Source organism: Camponotus floridanus, unplaced genomic scaffold (genome assembly GCF_003227725.1).
Source record: "Camponotus floridanus strain SB8 unplaced genomic scaffold, Cflo_v7.5 scaffold3, whole genome shotgun sequence".
Lineage (NCBI taxonomy): Eukaryota > Metazoa > Arthropoda > Insecta > Hymenoptera > Formicidae > Camponotus > Camponotus floridanus.
The window spans coordinates 6,340-26,322 of NW_020229436.1; the positions used below are offsets into that span (position 1 = coordinate 6,340).

A 19,983-nucleotide genomic window follows, 5' to 3' on the forward strand; every position below is an offset into this window, starting at 1 on the left:
TAATAATAGTAGATTAATACAATAATTCTATAAATTTTAAAGAACATTACTAATAATTCTCTTATAACTTTATAAAAGCTTACACCTTTACAAGATTATAGCTTTCATTTAAAAATCTTTTTCTAATTCTCTCTTATTTAAATATAAATAAAAATATCAAATTAATTGTTGCGATTAATTGTTTAATTTAAATTATACTATAAATATATTTAATATTTAATATATAATTACAAATAAATAAATTGCTTACCAGAAGGTTGCTCTGCCGGAGCCCGATGCCTCTCCTAGGCCTCCTCCTCCTCTCAGTCTTAATCGCGCGATACTTTTAGCGGCACTCCCGCACTCACGTGCGATATTTTTATATCGCTATTTTCGCACTTTTACGCGCGATACTGAACGGCACTCCCGCACTATTCGATACGATTAAAAATTTTCTGTTTTGTCGCGCGATGTATATATTTAATATATATATACTTTAAACGGCACTCCCGGTTTCGGTACGAGCGAAAATCCCGTTTCACTTTTACAAGAGTCATCTTCGAGTCAACAGGTCGGGAATTCAACGCATCTTACCTCCGAACAAGAGTTAAGTCCGAAACGGAAGAAAACTATCGATTGATGGAATCAACGCGAATGAAGTTCACTCGACTCTTGTCCGCGCCTAATATCCTATCTCAGACGGAACAAGAGAAGGGATCCATTAACGACTATTCCAAGCAATCGATCGAATCCTAACCGATTCGTACCGAACTGGAGCCCGAAGCAGAGCGTGACCTCAGTCAGCCGGACTTTTGAGCAAAAGCTCAAAATCGCGCGCCCACATACACAGTACTGGCATCCGCATGCGCGCCGGCATCATCTAAGTGCCGCGTTGCACCAGGCGTGAGACAAAGATCGTTGCAGCAACGACTCAATGAACATCCCAGTTAATTGACGTCGGAAGATGACAACTCGATGACAAATAAATGAAATTGGGATTGCGAGAAAGTCCAACGCGAAAACGCGATGACGCGATGACGCGAAAAAGCTAAATGCAAAAACGCGGTAACGAGACGCCGCCATCCGCGATACGTTGACGGCACCGACGATGCGAAAGGGTACTTAGCTTCCTCTTCAGGCTCCTTGAGATTTATTCTAAATTAAAAAATTTAAAATAAACTTCAAGGCACCATCCAAGTACTAAGCCCTCCCACCGCGACAAGGTGTACCCCGTGGGAGGGTTATATTATATATAATTTTATATATAATATAATATATAATTAATAGATATATAATTATAAATCTTCTTTATAAAACTCAAAATAATTCATTTTGTAAAACTAATTATTACGCGTAATGAATTTGTTATTTTCATTATTGATATATATATGCAATACATGTATATTAATACGATTATAGTCGAAAGTTTAATATAATTGAAAGTCATGATACAATAATCGTTTAATTAATAATTAATTTAAGAACATACGACATATTTCGCACTACGATCTTTATTGCTCGAGTGTCGCTTTATGAATGATACGAAGGCCATACGTTGTACGACTAGCGCGCTTGTTTACGTCAAGATCGAATGCCGTGTTATTGTTCGTTCGTCATATCGAAATATATTGTATTATATTTTATATTACAATATAAGGTAATATAAATATGTTAACGTACGTAGGATATTTCGATGACAAACAGATAATAATATCAATCTTGGCGTAAACAATACGTATTTTTATTATATTATATTATATTATATATATTATATTATATTTTACATATTTTAATACAGCAAATAATTTTTCGATATTGATCGCAATCGCGTCTAGAAAAGAATTTAACGGAGCGTCTTATACTACTACTTTACTCTTTGAGTGTCATCGCGCGAATGATAATAGAACCGAACAAATTAATCCAAAAGACCGTGTTATTATTATTTTTGTACCGAAACATTTTTCAAGACTATGGCATATAAACATATAAGAATATACGACATATTTCGCACTACGATCTTTACTGCTTGAGTGTCGCTTTGTGAATGATACTAAGACCGTATGACTAGCGCGCTATTGTTTACGTCAAGATCGAACGCCGTGTTGTTGTTCGTTCGTCATATCGAAATATATTGTATTATATTATATTATATTATATTTTATATTATAATATAATATAATAAATACAGCAAATAATTTTTCGATATTGATCGCGATCGCGTCTAGAAAAGGATTTAACGGAGCGTCTTGTATACCACTACTTTACTCTTTGAGTGTCGACGCGCGAATAATAATAGAACCGAAAAAGTTAGTCCGAAAGACCGTGTTATTATTATTTTTTTATCGAAACATTTTTCAAGACTATAGCATATAAACATTAGCGCGCTATTACGGCACCAAGGTCGGTTATTGTTTGTTCGTCATCGAAATATTTTACGTATTTTAATATATACATATATATATATATGGAATATATTTAAGTATATAACAGTATTTTAGATTACATAGATTTTTTAATTATAGGATTATTTATTAAAAGATTGATATATGGAGTCTTTCATTATGTTTAGATCATAGACGTATATAACTAGACTGCGCATGCTGTGCTAGCCATTGAAGCAAACATTTAAAAAGAGAAAGCAATATCGGGGGATCTCTGTCTCACTCTAAATCACACCGTGGAGGGGGAAGTGAACTCTTTTCTCCTCAAGACTTGAAGGGAGGCCACAATGGGAGGCTTCCCCTGCAATTCTCATTCTGCTTCCCCCACTTTTCTTACTGTGCGAGAGAGAAAGAGATCCTCCGAGCCATTTTCTATCTCACTTCATTGCTTCAACGGCCAGCATAGCATGCGCAGTCTATGTATATATGTCTATGGTTTAGATTCATGATTCAATTATTTTATTGTGCGTTCTCACAATTCAAAATATTTCAATGATTGAAAAATAAAGCATCGCAGATATATTGTATTTGACTCTATAAATATCTATAAATATTAAAGAAATAATTTCTGCTCGTAAAAATCGATTTCATATCGAAATAATAATTTATTATTTTAGATTTCTGTTACTATAATTCTTAGTTGATTAAATGAATAAATTACGATTAAATGCGATAGAGAATTTTTGTCGCGATTTGTATATAGATATTAATTATGTGTTATTTATAAAAGTTAATTAATCATATAGTTATAATAAATAATTTTCGGCGTTGATTGCGATCGCATCTAGAAAAGAAATTTAACGGCGTATCATTATATTACTCATTAAAAAATATTAGACAATAACATATAAAATTATATAAATATGAATAAATATGAAATTATATAAATCGTTTCATAATCGGCATGCAGATATTACAAATGCTATCTGCATCTGATTTATATAATATTTTATATGTCATTGTCTAATATTTTCGAATGTGTAATAATATTAATGTCACGTTGAAGGTAGATTAAAAGATAATCCGAAACGTTCGTATTTATTGTATGTATTGTGACGAGTAATTTGAAATATACTAATAATTTGAAATATAATAATAATTAAAAGAGAAAAGATTTTTCTTGTGCTCCAGTTATCGCGCTTTTTATTGGCTCTTAGTTATCAATTGTTTAGTTAATTTTTAATTATTATTATTTGAGCCAATTTTTATTTTAATTTTAATACTTATATTATTTAATATTTAAAAATAATATTTAAAAATAAACTAGAATATTTTTTGTGTTATAATTTATTTTCAATGATGAACCGTTGTGATAAAGATCACGTAAAAATGGCGGTGACGATGGTGATGATGGATGATGTGTGATTAATGTATTTTATCAAGGAATATATTAATAATTAATTATATTATTAATACAGGGAGAGAAAGACCACCCAAAACTTTAGATTTGTATTAAAAATTTAGCGTTTTGCATTATCGATACTTGTGTTACTGATGGAAAAATCCAAAATAATGTTACCTACTGAAAACATTTAAGATTTAGCTTCGTAGTTCATGTCCACGTTTTTATTTCAGAGGGCGTATTGCCTTTAGGAATTACCCAAGTGATCTACGATGTTTCTTATTCTTCTTTCTGATTGAAATTAATTGAGGCAAATATTTTTTTAATTAAACGGTAGTATATATTAAATTACATATAATAATGCCGATGGTGGTGATAGATAATGAGTGATTAATATATAATATAATATAATATCGGGTAATATATGTAAGTTGTAAATAAAACGTAAAAAAAACGTGGATTGTGTCGATTAATTAATTAATTGTTTTATTTAATTATCAATTTATATATGTATATTATTAACAATGATTTTTTGTTTACTTAAACTTTATAAGGTTGTACATAAGAAACAATCTTTTTTATTTAGTATTTCAAGCATATTTTCATAGAACTTTAATTTAATTATCATATTATTAAAAATATTGAACAAAATAAAGAATTAAAGCTGGCTTTTTCTGTAGTCTCATGGCAGATTATATCAGTAATCATACTTTAATTATTGCAATATATTATGAAACAAATCAATATATCAAATATGTAGTATAAATATTTTAATTTTTTCGTATATGATCAATTTTTTATAATTTTTTCGTATACGATTTATTTTTTATTCTATCGATGTTTTCATAGTGATGCACCTTGAGCATTTTACTTCATATATTTGCAATAAAAATATATTAAAGCAAATTATTTTACAAATTTATTATTCTAATTTTTATTTAGAAAGAATAAGATTTAAAAAGACATATGAATTTTTTCAGATTTTTTTAAATATTTTTATTGAATAAAATGCATCAGATAAAACTGACTTTTCTGTACATTTTAAATGTACCAAAAGATTTTGCTCTTTATTCCACTTCCTGCAATAATGTACACTAAAAATGACAGATCTATATTAAAAATGATAGATTAGTAGTATATTTAGTAGTTGGAAAGAAAGAGAGCAGAAATGAAAAGTGCATCTAGAGAATTTAAAAGAATAAAAAACAAATCTAAAAATAATACATAAAGATTAATATTATGTATTTTTTTCATGAGGAATGTGGAGCGCACATTTATGCATTTATTTATTTAGATGAGATTTACTTTAGGGCACATTCAGTATTCAACTTTAATTTTATTTTTTCTTTCTTACGATATATAAGTATAACATAATTACCTGCAAATGCTATCATTTTTGTATGCTTACAGTGATACAGAAACAACATTACGAGTACTATATTTACAGATAACATCTGTATAATAAAAAAAGCACCAAAAGTCTAATGGTGAAAAAAGGGTAAATATTGTAGACCAGCATAAGTATCAACCAATTATTCCACCGCTCTGTTTCGTTAGAGTTGCAATTTTCCTTTATAATATCATGAATATTATAAATAAGATAAAGATTTCAGTACGTTACAAATAAATTTATATATTTTATGTATGTAATACTGCGCACACATATTAAAAGGTGATAATATCGCAGTTATAATAAGATACAATTCTGGCAATGTAGCGATGTTTGGATTTTGAAAATAATTTAATTTGATTTATTTTTAAGAAATGCGCACAATACTTGAGAGCAAATTATTTTTGTGCCACATATTACCTGTGTAAAATTCCACACACAGTATCATATTGTCTGCGGTATATGAAAAGCTTCATCGAAATAATGTGATAATACAATTGAGATATAAGAAAAATAATATAGTACTTGTAATGAAAAACGTTAATGTGGAATACATAAATTTTATATTTTAATTTTATGTAATCGAGATGAGATAAGACACTCATGATTACTTTAAAAATGTGTCCACAAATATCATGTAACTTCAATAGCTGCACGTTCGTCAAATTAATCCTATTACGTTAAATGAATCACAGCAGCTTGTTTTAATTTAATCTAACCTAACCAATTATATTATATGCTCCTCATTAAAATGTGTAAAACTGTACGTCGCACATTTAATGCGATTAATATACTACGTAATAAAATGTAATACACTAATGAATGTAATACACTAATGAAATAATTAAATATTATTTTTGAAAGCATGATACAATCCAGGCAGCATACGCTTCTATTTACATTCAATATCCAAAGACACTGAGAGATTAGGTTAGGTTAGGTTAGGTTAGATCAAACAAATTTATCGTTTAACAGTTGGCAGCCCTACGAGATAGGCTGCCCTACGAGTGTGCAGCACTGCGCGCGCGTACAAAATAAATTTGAAATCGCTTCTAGCCGAACCATCTTCACGTGATCGACTTTATTTGAATTGTACCGAATCGAATTATGATGCCGATTTGTCCGAATGTAATTCGAGACATCGCGATGCTGTATAAGCGTCGAATGAGCACGAATTGTCACGCAAATATGATAAATCAAATCTACTCACCGTTCACCGGCTGTTCCACAGGCCGCTCCACTCGCTCGCCTCGGGACGTCTCATTCCGATCTTGATCGCACACGATATCATCAACGCGAACGCGCGACACTTTATTCGGCACTCCCGATACTCGCTCGCATCCGATAATCATCATCAAGGGCGCGAATAACGCGACGCAATTTCGCTCCATCTTCGCAATGACGCCATCACTGAATATCGTCAAAAATCGCTGTCGCGCGTTTCCATCGACACACTATAAAAGTCGCGCGATCATCCTTGGACACTCTCGACGCTCGTTCACTCGCGATATTCGTTTAAAAACGGTTAAAAGATGCGAAAAATGCGGATGTACGACGATCCGTGTAACTGCGTGTGACTCCGATTCACGTATGACGCGTATGACGTAGCAATGATGACGCGTATGACGTAGCAGTCACGCGCCAACATGGCGGCCGAACCAGTGCGCATTCGTTTCTGCGCATGGCCATTCCTGTGCCCAACGTTCGCGCAACTTTGATTTCTGAATATTGTCTACGGCTTTAATTAATAGCACATAATGATAAATATATAAAGATAGAATCAATTAATCATATTGGTCATATATGTAGACTTGCCCGAAGAAACAGAGAAAAAATTGAGAGATATTTTTAATTTCTTTTTCTTTTAGTAAAGGATGGAAATGTCTATTCATAGGCTTGTTCTTTTTTTCCTCTTTTGCGCAATTTCGATTCAATATATAACATAGAAAATTCATAGTATATTATGCTAATGATATGAATTACGAATGATTCGATTGTTTTATCGCGCTTTTCCAAAGTCAAATCTTATAATATTTACTTTTGCATTTTAAAAGACTGAGAGCGAACTAAATAAATAAATAAATGATGTTGAGAAAAAGAAAAAGAAGACTCATAAACAAATAAATATATAAATATATAATAAAGATTGATATTAATATATACATATATATCGTACGAACTTGTACGATCTCAAAATCTTTATTTTTTATTCCGTTACTCGAATACTTGTACGTTAACAGATTTAGATTACACACATTGCATAAAGCTTCGATATTTTGCAATCTTACCTCATCTCAATTTGGAGAAGCACGTGCATTCCTTTCGATAAATGTCCGCAAAAATACGTCGCGCTTCAAATAAATAAAAGTCACTCGATACTGTGCACGATTCTAATCGTACGAAATATATTCGACGATTTTTTTGGATCACTGTATTATCGGAACGTGCGACGATTCAGAACGTGCGACGATCAGGACGATTCGAAAACGATTCAGATATACAGAATTTGAAGAGATATCCAATGCACGAAAAATTATACTTGCGTTGATTAGTATTCATCAACACCGAACTGTTAATCGCGAATACGTGTACAACACTCCCACACATTTTTTTCGCAAAGAAGACATACGAAATGCAATATTTCGCGCCTCGCGTTTCACACAATGCGGCAACTTTTTTGCTGTTTAATATCGCCATCTGCATTCACGTTAAACGCCAGAATTACGTAGTCAAAATACTTTTCGAGTGCCGGTAAAGTCATCATTTTGTGCATGTCGGTAAATTGTTAGAATCGCGTCGCGCAAGCATAATTTTTTTATTTATAGTATAATAAAATATGTAATTAAAAATTCATGTAAGAAACGTATTTTTAATCAAATTACATATACTTATTCCGTTACTCTAATACTTGTACGTTACAGATTTAGGTTACATACATTGCACAAAGCTTCCAGAGAAAAATATCCAGAGGCACAAATATTTTATAAACGAAAACCATGCGAAGATGAAACAATAGATTAAAGAAGCCGTATAATCATTGTACTTTTATGTATAAACGTCTCACAAAATAAAATCTTGATAAATGAAGCGTTACATTAAAAAAATTAGTATAAAATTAAATATCCATGTGAGATTTAAAATTTGTTGTCCTTTTTTTTCTTTAGAATTTTTTTACTTTTTTTTCTAAAGATTCTTTAAGCGAGAACTGCTTCTTTCGCAAAACTATTGAACAATTTGAATGTTTGATATTTTCTTAGTAGTTTAAATTTCGTGAAAAAATTCTAGAGAAAATTAGATTTTATCGTATTATTGCACATATCGATTAAATGCTATATCAAATATGTAGTGTAAATATTTTAATTTTTTTGTATACGATCTACTTTTTATTCTATCGACGTTTTCATAGTGATGCACCTTGAGCACTTTGCTTCATGTTTGCAATAAAAATATATTAAAGCAAATTATTTTGCAAATTTATTATTCTAATTTTTATTTAGAAAGATTAAGATTAAAAAAGACGTATGAATTTTTTCAGATAATTCTATTGAAAAAAACGCATCAGATAAAACTGACTTTCCTGTACATTTTAAATGTGCCAAAAGATTTGCTCTTTATTCTACTTACTGCAATAATGTACACTAAAAATGACAGATCTATTAAAAATGATAGATCTATATTTAGTAGTTGGAAAGAAAGAGAGGAGAAATGAAAAGTGCATCTAGAGAATTTAAAAGAATAAAAATCTAAAAATAATAATACATAAAGATTAATATTATGTATTTTTTTCATGAGGAATGTGGGGCGCACATTTATGCATTTATTTATTTAGATGAGATTTACTTTAGAGCACATTCAGTATTCAACTTTAATTTTATTTTCTCTTTCTTACGATATATAAGTATAACATAATTACCTGCAAATGCTATCATTTTTGTATGCTTACAGTGATACAGAAACAACATTACGAGTACTATATTTACAGATAACATCTGTATAATAAAAAAAGCACCAAAAGTCTAATGGTGTAAAAAGGGTAAATATTGTAGACCAGCATAAGTATCAACCAATTATTTCACCGCTCTGTTTCATTAGAGTTGCAATTTTCTTTTATAATATCATGAATATTATAAATAAGATAAAGATTTCAGTACGTTTCAAATAAATTTATATATTTTATGTATGTAATATTGCGCACACATATTAAAAGGTGATAATATCGCAGTTATAATAAGATACAATCCTGGCAATGTAGCGATGTTTGGATTCTGAAAATAATTTAATTTGATTTATTTTTGAGAAATGCGCACAATACTTGAGAGCAAATTATTTTTGTGCTATGTATTACCTGTGTTTCCAAACTTCCACACACAGTATCATATTGTCTGCGGTATATGAAAAGCTTCATCGATGAAATAAATGGTTGAATATGATTGAGATATAAGAAAAGTACTTGTAATGTAGTAATATAGTACTTGCAATGAATAACGTTAATGTGGAATACATAAATATTTTATATTTTAATTTCATATAATCGAGATGAGATAAGACACTCATGATTACTTTAAAAATGTGTCCACAAATATCATGTAACTTCAATAACTGCACATTCGTCAAATTAATCCTATTACGTTAAATAAATCACAGCAGCTTGTTTTAATTTAATCTAACCTAACCAATTATATTATATGCTCCTCATTAAAATGTGTAAAACTGTACGTCGCACATTTAATGCGATTAATATACTACGTAATAAAATGTAATACACTAATGAATGTAATACACTAATGAAATAATTAAATATTATTTTTGAAAGCATGATACAATCCAGGCAGCATACGCTTGTATTTACATTCGATATCCAAAGACACTGAGAGATTAGGTTAGGTTAGGTTAGGTTAGATCAAACAAATTTATCGTTTAACAGTTGGCAGCTCTACGAGATAGGCTGCCCTACGAGATGTGCAGCACTGCGCACGCGTACAAAATAAATTTGAAATCGCTTCTAGCCGAACCATCTTCACACGATCGACTTTATTTGAATTGCACGGCATCGCATCGAATTATGATGCGGCGCCGATTTGTTCGAACGTAATTCGAGACATCGCGATGCTGTATAAGCGTCGAATGAGCATGAATTGTCACGCAAATATGATAAATCAAATCTACTCACCGTTCACCGGCTGTTCCACAGGCCGCTCCACTCGCTCGCCTCGGGACGTCCCATTCCGATCTTGATGCACACGATATCATTAACGCGAACGCGCGACACTTTATTCGGCACTCCCGATACTCGCTCGCATCCGATAATCATCATCAAGGGCGCGAATAACGCGACGCAACTTCGCTCCATCTTCGCGATGACGCCATCACTGAATATCGTCAAAAATCACTGTCGCGCGTTTCCATCGACACACTATAAAAGTCGCGCGATCATCCTTGGACACTTTCAACGCTCGTTCACTCGCGATATTCGTTTAAAAACGGTTAAAAGACGCGAAAAATGCGGACGTACGACGATCCGTGTAACTGCGTATGACTCCGAGTCACGTATGACGCCTATGACGTAGCAATGACGCGTATGACGTAGCAGTCACGCGCCAACATGGCGGCCGAACCACTGCGCATTCGTTTCTGCTCATGGCCATTCCTGCGCGAAACGTTCGCACAACTTTGATTTCTGAAATATTGTTTACGGCTTTAATTAATAGCACATAATGATAAATATATAAAGATGGAATCAATTAATCATATTGGTCATATATGTAGACTTGCCTGAAGGAAGAGTAAAAATTGAGAGATATTTTTAATTTTTTTTTTTAATAAATAATAGAAATGTCTATTTATAGGCTTGTTCTTCTTTTTCTCTTTTGTACAATTTCGATTCAATATATAACGTAGAAAATTCATAGTATATTGCATTTATTTTTATATATTCACAACTATATTCGCGCGATCATTTTTTGACATTTACAATACTCGTGTACCTTGTTCTCGATGTTCATTTTTAAAGGAATAAAGAGAATTATATATAAATGTAAATAAATTGTCCGAAGAGAGAAAAAATTGAGGGATATTTTTAGTTTTTTTAGTAAAGGTTGGAAATGTCTATTCATGATAGAAATGCAAAGAAAGAAAATTATTATGTTTAAAATAATAATTTCATATGAAATACAAAATTAAAAGTTACATTATAGAACTTTACTTTCTAAAAGCGTAATAAAACAATCAAATAGTAGACAGAGAAAAGACTAATTGTAAAAGAAAAAAAGTTGTTAACTTAACTAAACCATTTAACTAAATTATTATCTTTTTAACTGGAATATTTAACTATTATAAATCTAACATGACATTTATTTAACTTAAATATTTCAATATTTTAATTTAAAAAATAATAATTTAGTTAAACGGTTTAGTTGAATTAACAAAAACTTTTTTTTCTCAATGTACGTGTGTGTGTGAGACTTTAAAAATATACTTGGATATAAATACACTTATATTATTAAACGATTAATACATCTCGTGAGGTTTAATAAATAATTAAACTGTGTACACTGAGAAAAAAAGTTGTTAACTTAACTAAGCCATTTAACTAAATTATTATCTTTTTAATTGGAATATTTAACTATTATAAATCTAACATAACATTTATTTAACTTAAATATTTCGATATTTCAATTTAAAAAAAAATAATTTAGTTAAACGGTTTAGTCGAGTTAACAACTTTTTTTCTCAGTGTACGTGTGTGTGTGTGTGTGTGTGTGTGTGTGTGTGTGTGTGTGTGTGTGTGTGTGTGTGACTTTAAAAATATACTTGTATATAAATACAATTCTCACATACGTCACAGTACGCGTTAAATATTTCGGCAGCGAGCTAACACGTCATTCGACCTTGTGACGTCATTTGGCCTTGTGACGTAGCGCGCTATTGTTTACATACGCAACGACCTCCCCTCATTCGCACGGCGACATTCCAACGGGAGAAAGTAGCGATACGGACCGCTCCGTATTATCGAATTCTTTTCCTAAAGGTACGATCGCGATTAGATCGAAATATAATAATTCGACTATTACGAATGACAAATAATTAACTCTTATAATAAATGCAATTGTGGCGACGATAAATTCATTGAAACGCGATCTTTCATTATTGCAAATAAAAATTGAAGCGAAAGGGGCAAAAATTACAAATTTTCTCGCAATATTCTCCGATTATCGAACTTTACGAATAATAATTATTTCTTTAACATTGCGTAGAATGAAATTCGATTTCGCCCGATGTTTTAAACTTTCCTAAACTGCATGCATATATATCATATTAATTAAACGATTGCTGTATCATCAATTTACATTACTTTAATATTTTAATCTTATGATTCGCGTTATTATGCATATATTATACATCAACAAATAGAAATAGTTAATTAGTGTAAGAATCGAATGGTGCATGATTTTGGCTTCGTTTAAAAATCGAGCGAATTATTGTAATTTTTGTGTTCCTCTCTTGCAATAATAATAAAATAATAATAATGTTATAAAAATACGTATCTCGTATGATTATTTTGCGATCGGGAGTGCCGTGCAAAGTGTCTCGCGATCGTTTCTGTATATGACTGAAATATAATTAACTGAAATATAATTGTTTGTTCGCGAGTGAATACGTGACTGCTACGAGGAAACAACAAAGGATGAAACAACAATAGAAAAGGACATCTGGAAAAGTATCGGACAGTAAGAAAGCAGGGAGAGAGCCTGAAGCAGCCAGAGACATGCGGTGAGTAATTTATAAAAATTATTTATTATTTATATACACTATTTTTAAAATAGATATATATTGCTTATTATTTTATTATCGTTTTATTTTTCGATCATTTAAATATATAATTCGGATTGAAATGCAGTAAAACAATCGAATCGTAGATCTAAATAATTAACTTAACAAAAAGATCCATAAAAGATATATTAGTTCTTTTAATAAATAATATCGTATACTTAATCTATATAAAAATGAAATATTATCTATTTATTTCTAAATATTAAATACTATAAATTTAATAGTTATATATTTTGTAAAATTTAAAGAATCTTTTGTATAATTATTTTGTATAATTATTTTGTATTATTATTTTGTATAATTAAAAGAATCTTTAAGATATTCCAAAAGAAACGAAGAACTTTTCTCAACGTAGAAAAAGTTAATTATAAACAAATTTATATTTAATTATTATAATTAATTTGTATTTAATTTTATTGGAATTTTATTATTAATTTTATTGCATTGTCAAACTCTACGCGATCTCTGTAATGATAGCTATTCACGAAATAGGTACAGTGAAATAATCAATTATTATTGAAAAGAGGCAATAATATACTTTTAAATCTAATTTAAACTTTTGATAAACGATGTAAAATTTTTTTATTATGATGAGAAAATAAAAATGGAAATAACTTCACGAAGTATATTAATCGTTTAATAAATAATTAATCCGTGTGTACGTGTACGTGTGTGTGTGAGTGTGACTTTAAAGATGTGTGTTTAATAAATTATTAATCCATGTGTACGTGTACGTGTGTGTGTGTGTGTGTGTGTGTGTGTGTGTGTGTGACTTTAAAGATATACTTGTATATAAATACATTTGTATATAACTTTAAAAATATATATTTCCGTTATGTTAATTATCCAATTTTTATTCGATCGTTTTATTGCGCGTTCTGAATCAAATTATATTTAGATCAAATGATATCAGAGAGAATATTTATTTATTATATTAGAATTCTAAATGTGTGTGTATGTGTGTACACATATATATTAGGATAGAAACGAAATAGAAATAGAAGAATAATCATTGCTCGTAAAGATTGCAACAAAGTAATAATTTATAATGTTGATTCCTATCGTATAATCGAGTATCGTATTTCGAGAGCAATCAACTATTTATTAATAATAAAATTGTATATAAACGAATATATTCCACTTATTCCGGACGTTAATATCGCGACAACGACGAATAAACTTTTCAAAAAAGTTCAATTCAACTATTTCATATATGAGACAGTTCTACCAATCACTGATACAAAAAACTCGTCAATTGACCAGTTGATGAAACTGTTTCAGTCTGAGTATTTTCTTAAAAGAGCTGTTGGCGCACATACACGTGTATTATGTTTACGCGCGTCACGCGTTCGAACGAACCTTGATATTCTCGCGGGTAAAGTCACTAGATTAACAAGAGATCGTCTTAAGTTCGAGCTTGAAATGCTACGCAGCTATTTGATTGGTTGAATGAGGTCTTAAGTCAACCTCCAAGCAGACTTAAGATGATCTTAAATATAAGATCGGACTATGAATACCGGCCAAATTGCACTTAGTATAGATAGCTACACAAAGTGTGCACTATCTGCACTATCGGACGCCATTTTGCTCCAGGTTATCTTATTGAGATCAAAATTACGGTACTTTGTTAATCTAGTGACTTTAGTATTGACTTACAGGAGTTTGTAGGAGTTCATTATCGATAATGAAAAATCTTACATATCATAGTAAAAAATATGAAAAAATAAGGACAATTAATTATATGATATAAAAAATTAGGATTTAATTTAAAAAATATTTTATGAATTATTTATATCAGAGAGAAGAATTAGGTGTCATTGGCTTTGTAGTTCATGTCCACGTTTTTAATGTCCACAGAAGAAGTATCGTTTTCAGGGATCGCAAGGAATCACGTAAAAGCGGGCCATGATACCTCTCAAGATCATTCTACAATGGTCGTAGCATAAGGTTGTAAGGCGTAATCTCAAGAAATTGAGTATTAAGAGAATACTCGACTGTGATTGGTCAATTTTTTGAATCTTACGCCTTACAATCTTAGGCTATGGCCATTGTAGAATGGCCTTTAAAGCGTCGTCTACAAGGCAGTAGGATTAATGGATTAAGGCCCGGTTCCACAACTCGAGTTAATCCGAGTTTAATACGTTAAACTGGGTCTTGATTGATCCATTCGCAACTTTAAACTCGGATTAACTGGATTGTGAAACTGGGCCTAAAGCTGTAACTCAATTGACCAATCACAGGCGAGTATTCTCTTCATACTTGACTGTGATTGGTCAATCTCTTAAGGCTTAAGGTTTAAATTACCTATTGTAGACCCGCCCTTATGTATTCCAGGCTTTACCCCTCAAGCTTCACTCATTGCGTAAAAAGGGTACTTTATGTTGCGTTCATGTATTTTTTACGTCCATGGTGCAACAAAATGCGCAAAAAATGGAAGCCGCATAGCGGCATTAATGTATTTTCTGTACGAATTTCGAGTATGTCGCAGTTGTTTAAGCTACAACGATGGCTTCCGTCAGTGAGTACAATTATTATCTGATAATGTTGATAACGTGTCGTTGATAACGTGTCAATGTCAATGCTAAATACTGTGTGCGTGTAAATAACACATGGCGGCATGTTTATGTTGTAATTATTAACATAACAACAATAGGAACTGATACATCATTAACGAACATGGTGAAAATATATAAATTGCATAAAATCATTACTGCGCTTGTATCTTTGCGTCATTGCTTATTAATTAACTGTAATTACACGTATCAATAAATGTAGCTTCCGAAAAAATGCAGACGCCGATATCAGTCAGTGACGTAATTAGCTGAGTACTCTTTCGGAGCATTTGATAATCTACTAATGATTAATAATTTGTCAATGCACAAATATATGTAAAGTTTTGTCTAGACAATTACAAGTTCATAAAATTACAATTACAATATTTCTATATTTTCTTTAATATTGATAAGATTTATTGAGAGAGCTAATGGTTTCAGTTAATTGATTCTAAATTTTCTCTTTTTCTTCCTTAATTACATATCTGATTAGCAAATGATGTAATTAAAACTTGATCAAAAGATTCTTTAATCATTTACTAGCCGCTCTTACTGCGCTTGTTATAATCAAATGCTGATTAATAATATGGTCCAAATATTCTTTTACAAATAAAATCTAAAAATCTGGAAAAGAGGGAACTATCTTTTCCTATTTATATACAAAAAGATGTTAATATATTGCATGTGTATTCCTTTATATATAAAATCATGTTTCAGAGAAAGGAAATATGGCTAATACGAACAGATAATCTGTTGGAAATATCATTTGCATTTATTTTGATGGGAAAATTTTGCAATAACCTTTGTCCGTTATCATTTAGGGTGATCAAATATTTTAATAAAAATATTAATTAATTGAGAAACTTATATTTTTTATCTTTAAAAATAAATTTGTATAATTCTACTACTATTACATTTTACATTATTAAAATGATTATTTTTCAATATAAAATAAATTAATTAAACGTTATAATTTATGTAATTGATAAAATAATATTAAAAGAATTTATTTTTAAGTATATTTCTTTTTAGAAAATTACTTAATATTTTATTATAAATTCTTTTGGAAGAATATTAGCTTTAAGGCCCTGAAAATATTGGTACAGCTCTGAAGTAGAGGGCACTGTCATTCAAAATCGCGCTTGACCGTTGAGTTAGGCCCAGTTCCACAATTCAGTTAATCCGAGTTTAAGTAGTGAATGGACCAATCAGGACCCAGTTTAACGTATTAAACTCGGATTAACTCGAGTTGTGGAACCGGGCCTTAGCTTTATAAAACACTATACACGTTCCACTTGATGCTTGCAATGCTCGTGGAATCATTTCATTCTTGTTGTTCACCGAAAGTTAAATAAAGACAAGTAATACTCGTAACGTTGCAAACGACAAGTGAAACGCTCTATAAATGGACATTGCTGCGCAACTTTCCCGCCAAAATAGACGCAAGCGACATCTGTAACGGATCATGAATGTGGGCTTCACTGATATGAAACGTGTAATGTAATTTATTGTGCTCTTATTGTCTGGTAAATGTGTTACTCCTTTCAAGAGAAAGAATAGAAAATCAGCTATTTTTCATCGATAGTTTGATTGGTTCGTATTTTGAATCAGCAATATATATACATATATATAATTTCTTTTTTAATTCAAATTTTCGTTTAACTGAATTAATCATGCAACGGTCAAATTTTTCCTATAAGCAAAATATACTTTGCATAATATAACGAAATATCGCGTAAATCGAGTGAAAATGTGAATGTAAAATTAAATTTATTAGTGAAAATTACTATACCATATATGTGCTCTTTTATTATAAAATATTTTATTATTTTTTTCTGTAATCGTATATTTTGTACATTTTATTACATCTCAAAATTAGTCGATTATTTTTTTTAATTAAATTGTAACGAAGTTAATTCTGTTGTTGTTGAATAATTACTTTATTTATATTGTGCACAAATTTATTAATCTTAATGATAAGTTCATTCAAGTGTACATATTATTTTTTAATACATTTACTATACTCATACGAAACATATGACTCAAATATTTTTGTATATATAAAATCATACATTTTTAAAAATTGATAAATTGCTATTATATATCAATATAAGTTAAAAAATGGAAACTACAGTATATGCATTTTATATAAGAATAATGAGATTCATATATGTATATTACTCTAATAAAATATTATTTATATATTATATATATATGCATAAATATATATATTTTGTTTATAAATGATATAAATTCTGGAAACAAATTTTTTAAGTAGATTTTTATAAATGAAGATAGAATTGCTTAATTGATATATATATATATATATATATATATATATATATATATATATCTCAATTAAGCAATTCTACCTTCATTTATAAAAATCTACTTAAAAAATTTTTATATATACATATATATATTATAAATTTATTATATATTATAAATTTTTATATATACATATATATATATATATATATATATATATATATATTTAAGTTAATAACATTAATAATATAATGAATACAAGGCTATAAATAATTTTAAATGACAGCATTGTCAACAAATATGTCCAGAATCTAATTAATCATTTAAAATATATATGATATGATATATATTTTACATCATAGTTTTAGTTACAAAATATAAACATTTGAAACTTATCTACCCTCTTGATAAGCTAATTCTAAGTAGAGTTATCTTATATAAAGTCTTCTTGTGATACATTTTCTAATCTAAATTAAAAGTATATTTTTTACGTCTTCAGTACTAGACAGTGAAATCAAGTGCATTGTCTGTTCAGGTAAATCAACTCTTGAAGCTTTTATAAAAATGTCTGGCTCTGTTAGCAAACTGTATAAGCGGCCATTCACTGTATGTGTTGAGGGCAATATAGGAAGTGGTAAAACAACATTTTTAAGTCACTTCAAAAAATTTGACAATGTTACTGTACTGGAAGAACCAGTTGAGCTTTGGCGTGATGTGTCTGGAACAAATTTACTGGTGCGATAAAATATTTTCATATATATTAAGTTGATAGTATAATTATTTAATATTTTCTGATAGTGTAATTGATTTATGAAGATTTCATTATGTGAATATTAGAAAAAATTCTTATAGAAAATTGTTGAAGATATTAAACATTAAGTACAATATATGATGTTGATAGATTTTACTTTATTAAATTATGTATAATATGTGTTTAATGGCAAGTTTTTATATATTTAATAATGATAGAAATAACCAACATTATAATGATACATTCTAGGAATTAATGTACAATGATCCATCTCGTTATGCTTTCTTATTTCAATCTTATGTACAATTGACCATGCTACAATTACATACTTGCAAAATACCATCGCCATATAAAATTATGGAAAGATCTGTTTATAGTGCAATGTGTTTCATTGAAAATTTGAAGCGTAAAAATATATTGCATAATGCTGAAGTTACTATCTTAGAAGACTGGTACGACTGGTGTTTAAAAAATGCCAATATAGAAACAAATTTAATAGGTATATATAATTTTATATATTTTATGAAAAATTGTTATTATAATCAAAGAAGGTACATATCATTAATTTCCTTTTTTCTCTATTGTCTGAATAGTATACTTGAGGACAACACCTGAAATTGTGTATGACAGAATGAAACAACGAGGTCGAAAGGAGGAGAATGCAATTTCATTGGAATATCTGAAGCAAATTCATCAGATTCATGACGACTGGCTTTATCATCAAATTCTGAAACCAGTACCAGCGCCGATCATAATCATAAATGGTGATCGAGATCTGCATGAAATGATAGAGGAATTTGATAAGTGTAAAAATGAAATTTTTAGCAAAGTAATAGAAGATAACAATGCAAATAATACAATAATTACAGTACCACAAACAAATTGCGCGCTACCGGAAATTAAAACGGGAATTTCAGATTAAAATGAGTAGAAAAAGCAAAAGAGATGACTTTAATTTATGTGATTAAAATGAATGCCATGCATTTATATTAATTTTTGCAATACAAAATTTTAGACATAATATAATTTTGTTGTTGCATATATATTTCTTTTCATATTTTTGTATAATAGTAAATATTGTATTTGATTGATATATTTCAAAAATATTTCATACAACCACTACCAGTGTTTAAATTACAAAATTAATTTATAGTGGTTTAAAAACATTCATACTTTTAATAGAACAGACATTTTACTGTATTATTATTGACGCTTTTATTAGAGTTTTAAGAGTAAATAACAATTTAATGTGCATTTACAATTGTGTGTATGTGTAACATTAGATATCAGTTTTATTAATAGATAGTAAGACAATAAGTACAAAATAATATGAATCAGTTTTGCATATGTTTTAATTAGGAAATATAGATATCTCAGAGATTATACGCGTAGGATAGAACGATAAACATCTGTACAAAAAACTTGAGAAT

At 29.6% G+C, this 19,983-nt stretch overlaps 1 protein-coding gene across 3 annotated transcripts; it reads left to right on the plus strand.

The window, feature by feature from the left end:
* Positions 1–15,365: 15,365 nt before the first annotated feature.
* On the plus strand, positions 15,366–19,565 carry LOC105257645 (deoxynucleoside kinase). Of its 3 annotated transcripts, none has more exons than XM_020029494.2 (4): positions 15,366–15,500; positions 18,322–18,537; positions 18,803–19,052; positions 19,147–19,565. In XM_020029494.2, exons 1-4 carry the CDS (start codon positions 15,372–15,374, stop codon positions 19,473–19,475), a joined length of 924 nt encoding a protein of 307 aa, XP_019885053.1. In that variant the 5' UTR covers positions 15,366–15,371; the 3' UTR covers positions 19,476–19,565. The 3 variants fall into 3 exon arrangements, with proteins under 3 accessions (XP_019885053.1, XP_011266710.1, XP_011266711.1); XM_011268408.3 differs by having other exon boundaries at positions 18,338–18,537; positions 19,147–19,564; XM_011268409.3 differs by lacking the exon at positions 15,366–15,500 and adding an exon at positions 16,596–17,127 and having other exon boundaries at positions 18,338–18,537; positions 19,147–19,563.
* Positions 19,566–19,983: the final 418 nt, after the last annotated feature.

What these genes read in the sequence shown, in the direction of transcription:
- LOC105257645 (XM_020029494.2), top strand. Translation starts at nt 15,372, where the DNA reads ATGTATTTTTTACGTCCATGGTGCAACAAAATGCGCAAAAAATGGAAG. An exon ending in TACAACGATGGCTTCCGTCA is followed by an intron (nt 15,501 to 18,321) that starts GTGAGTACAATT and finishes AGTGAAATCAAG; the next exon opens with TGCATTGTCTGTTCAGGTAA. An exon ending in TATAGAAACAAATTTAATAG is followed by an intron (nt 19,053 to 19,146) that starts GTATATATAATT and finishes TTGTCTGAATAG; the next exon opens with TATACTTGAGGACAACACCT.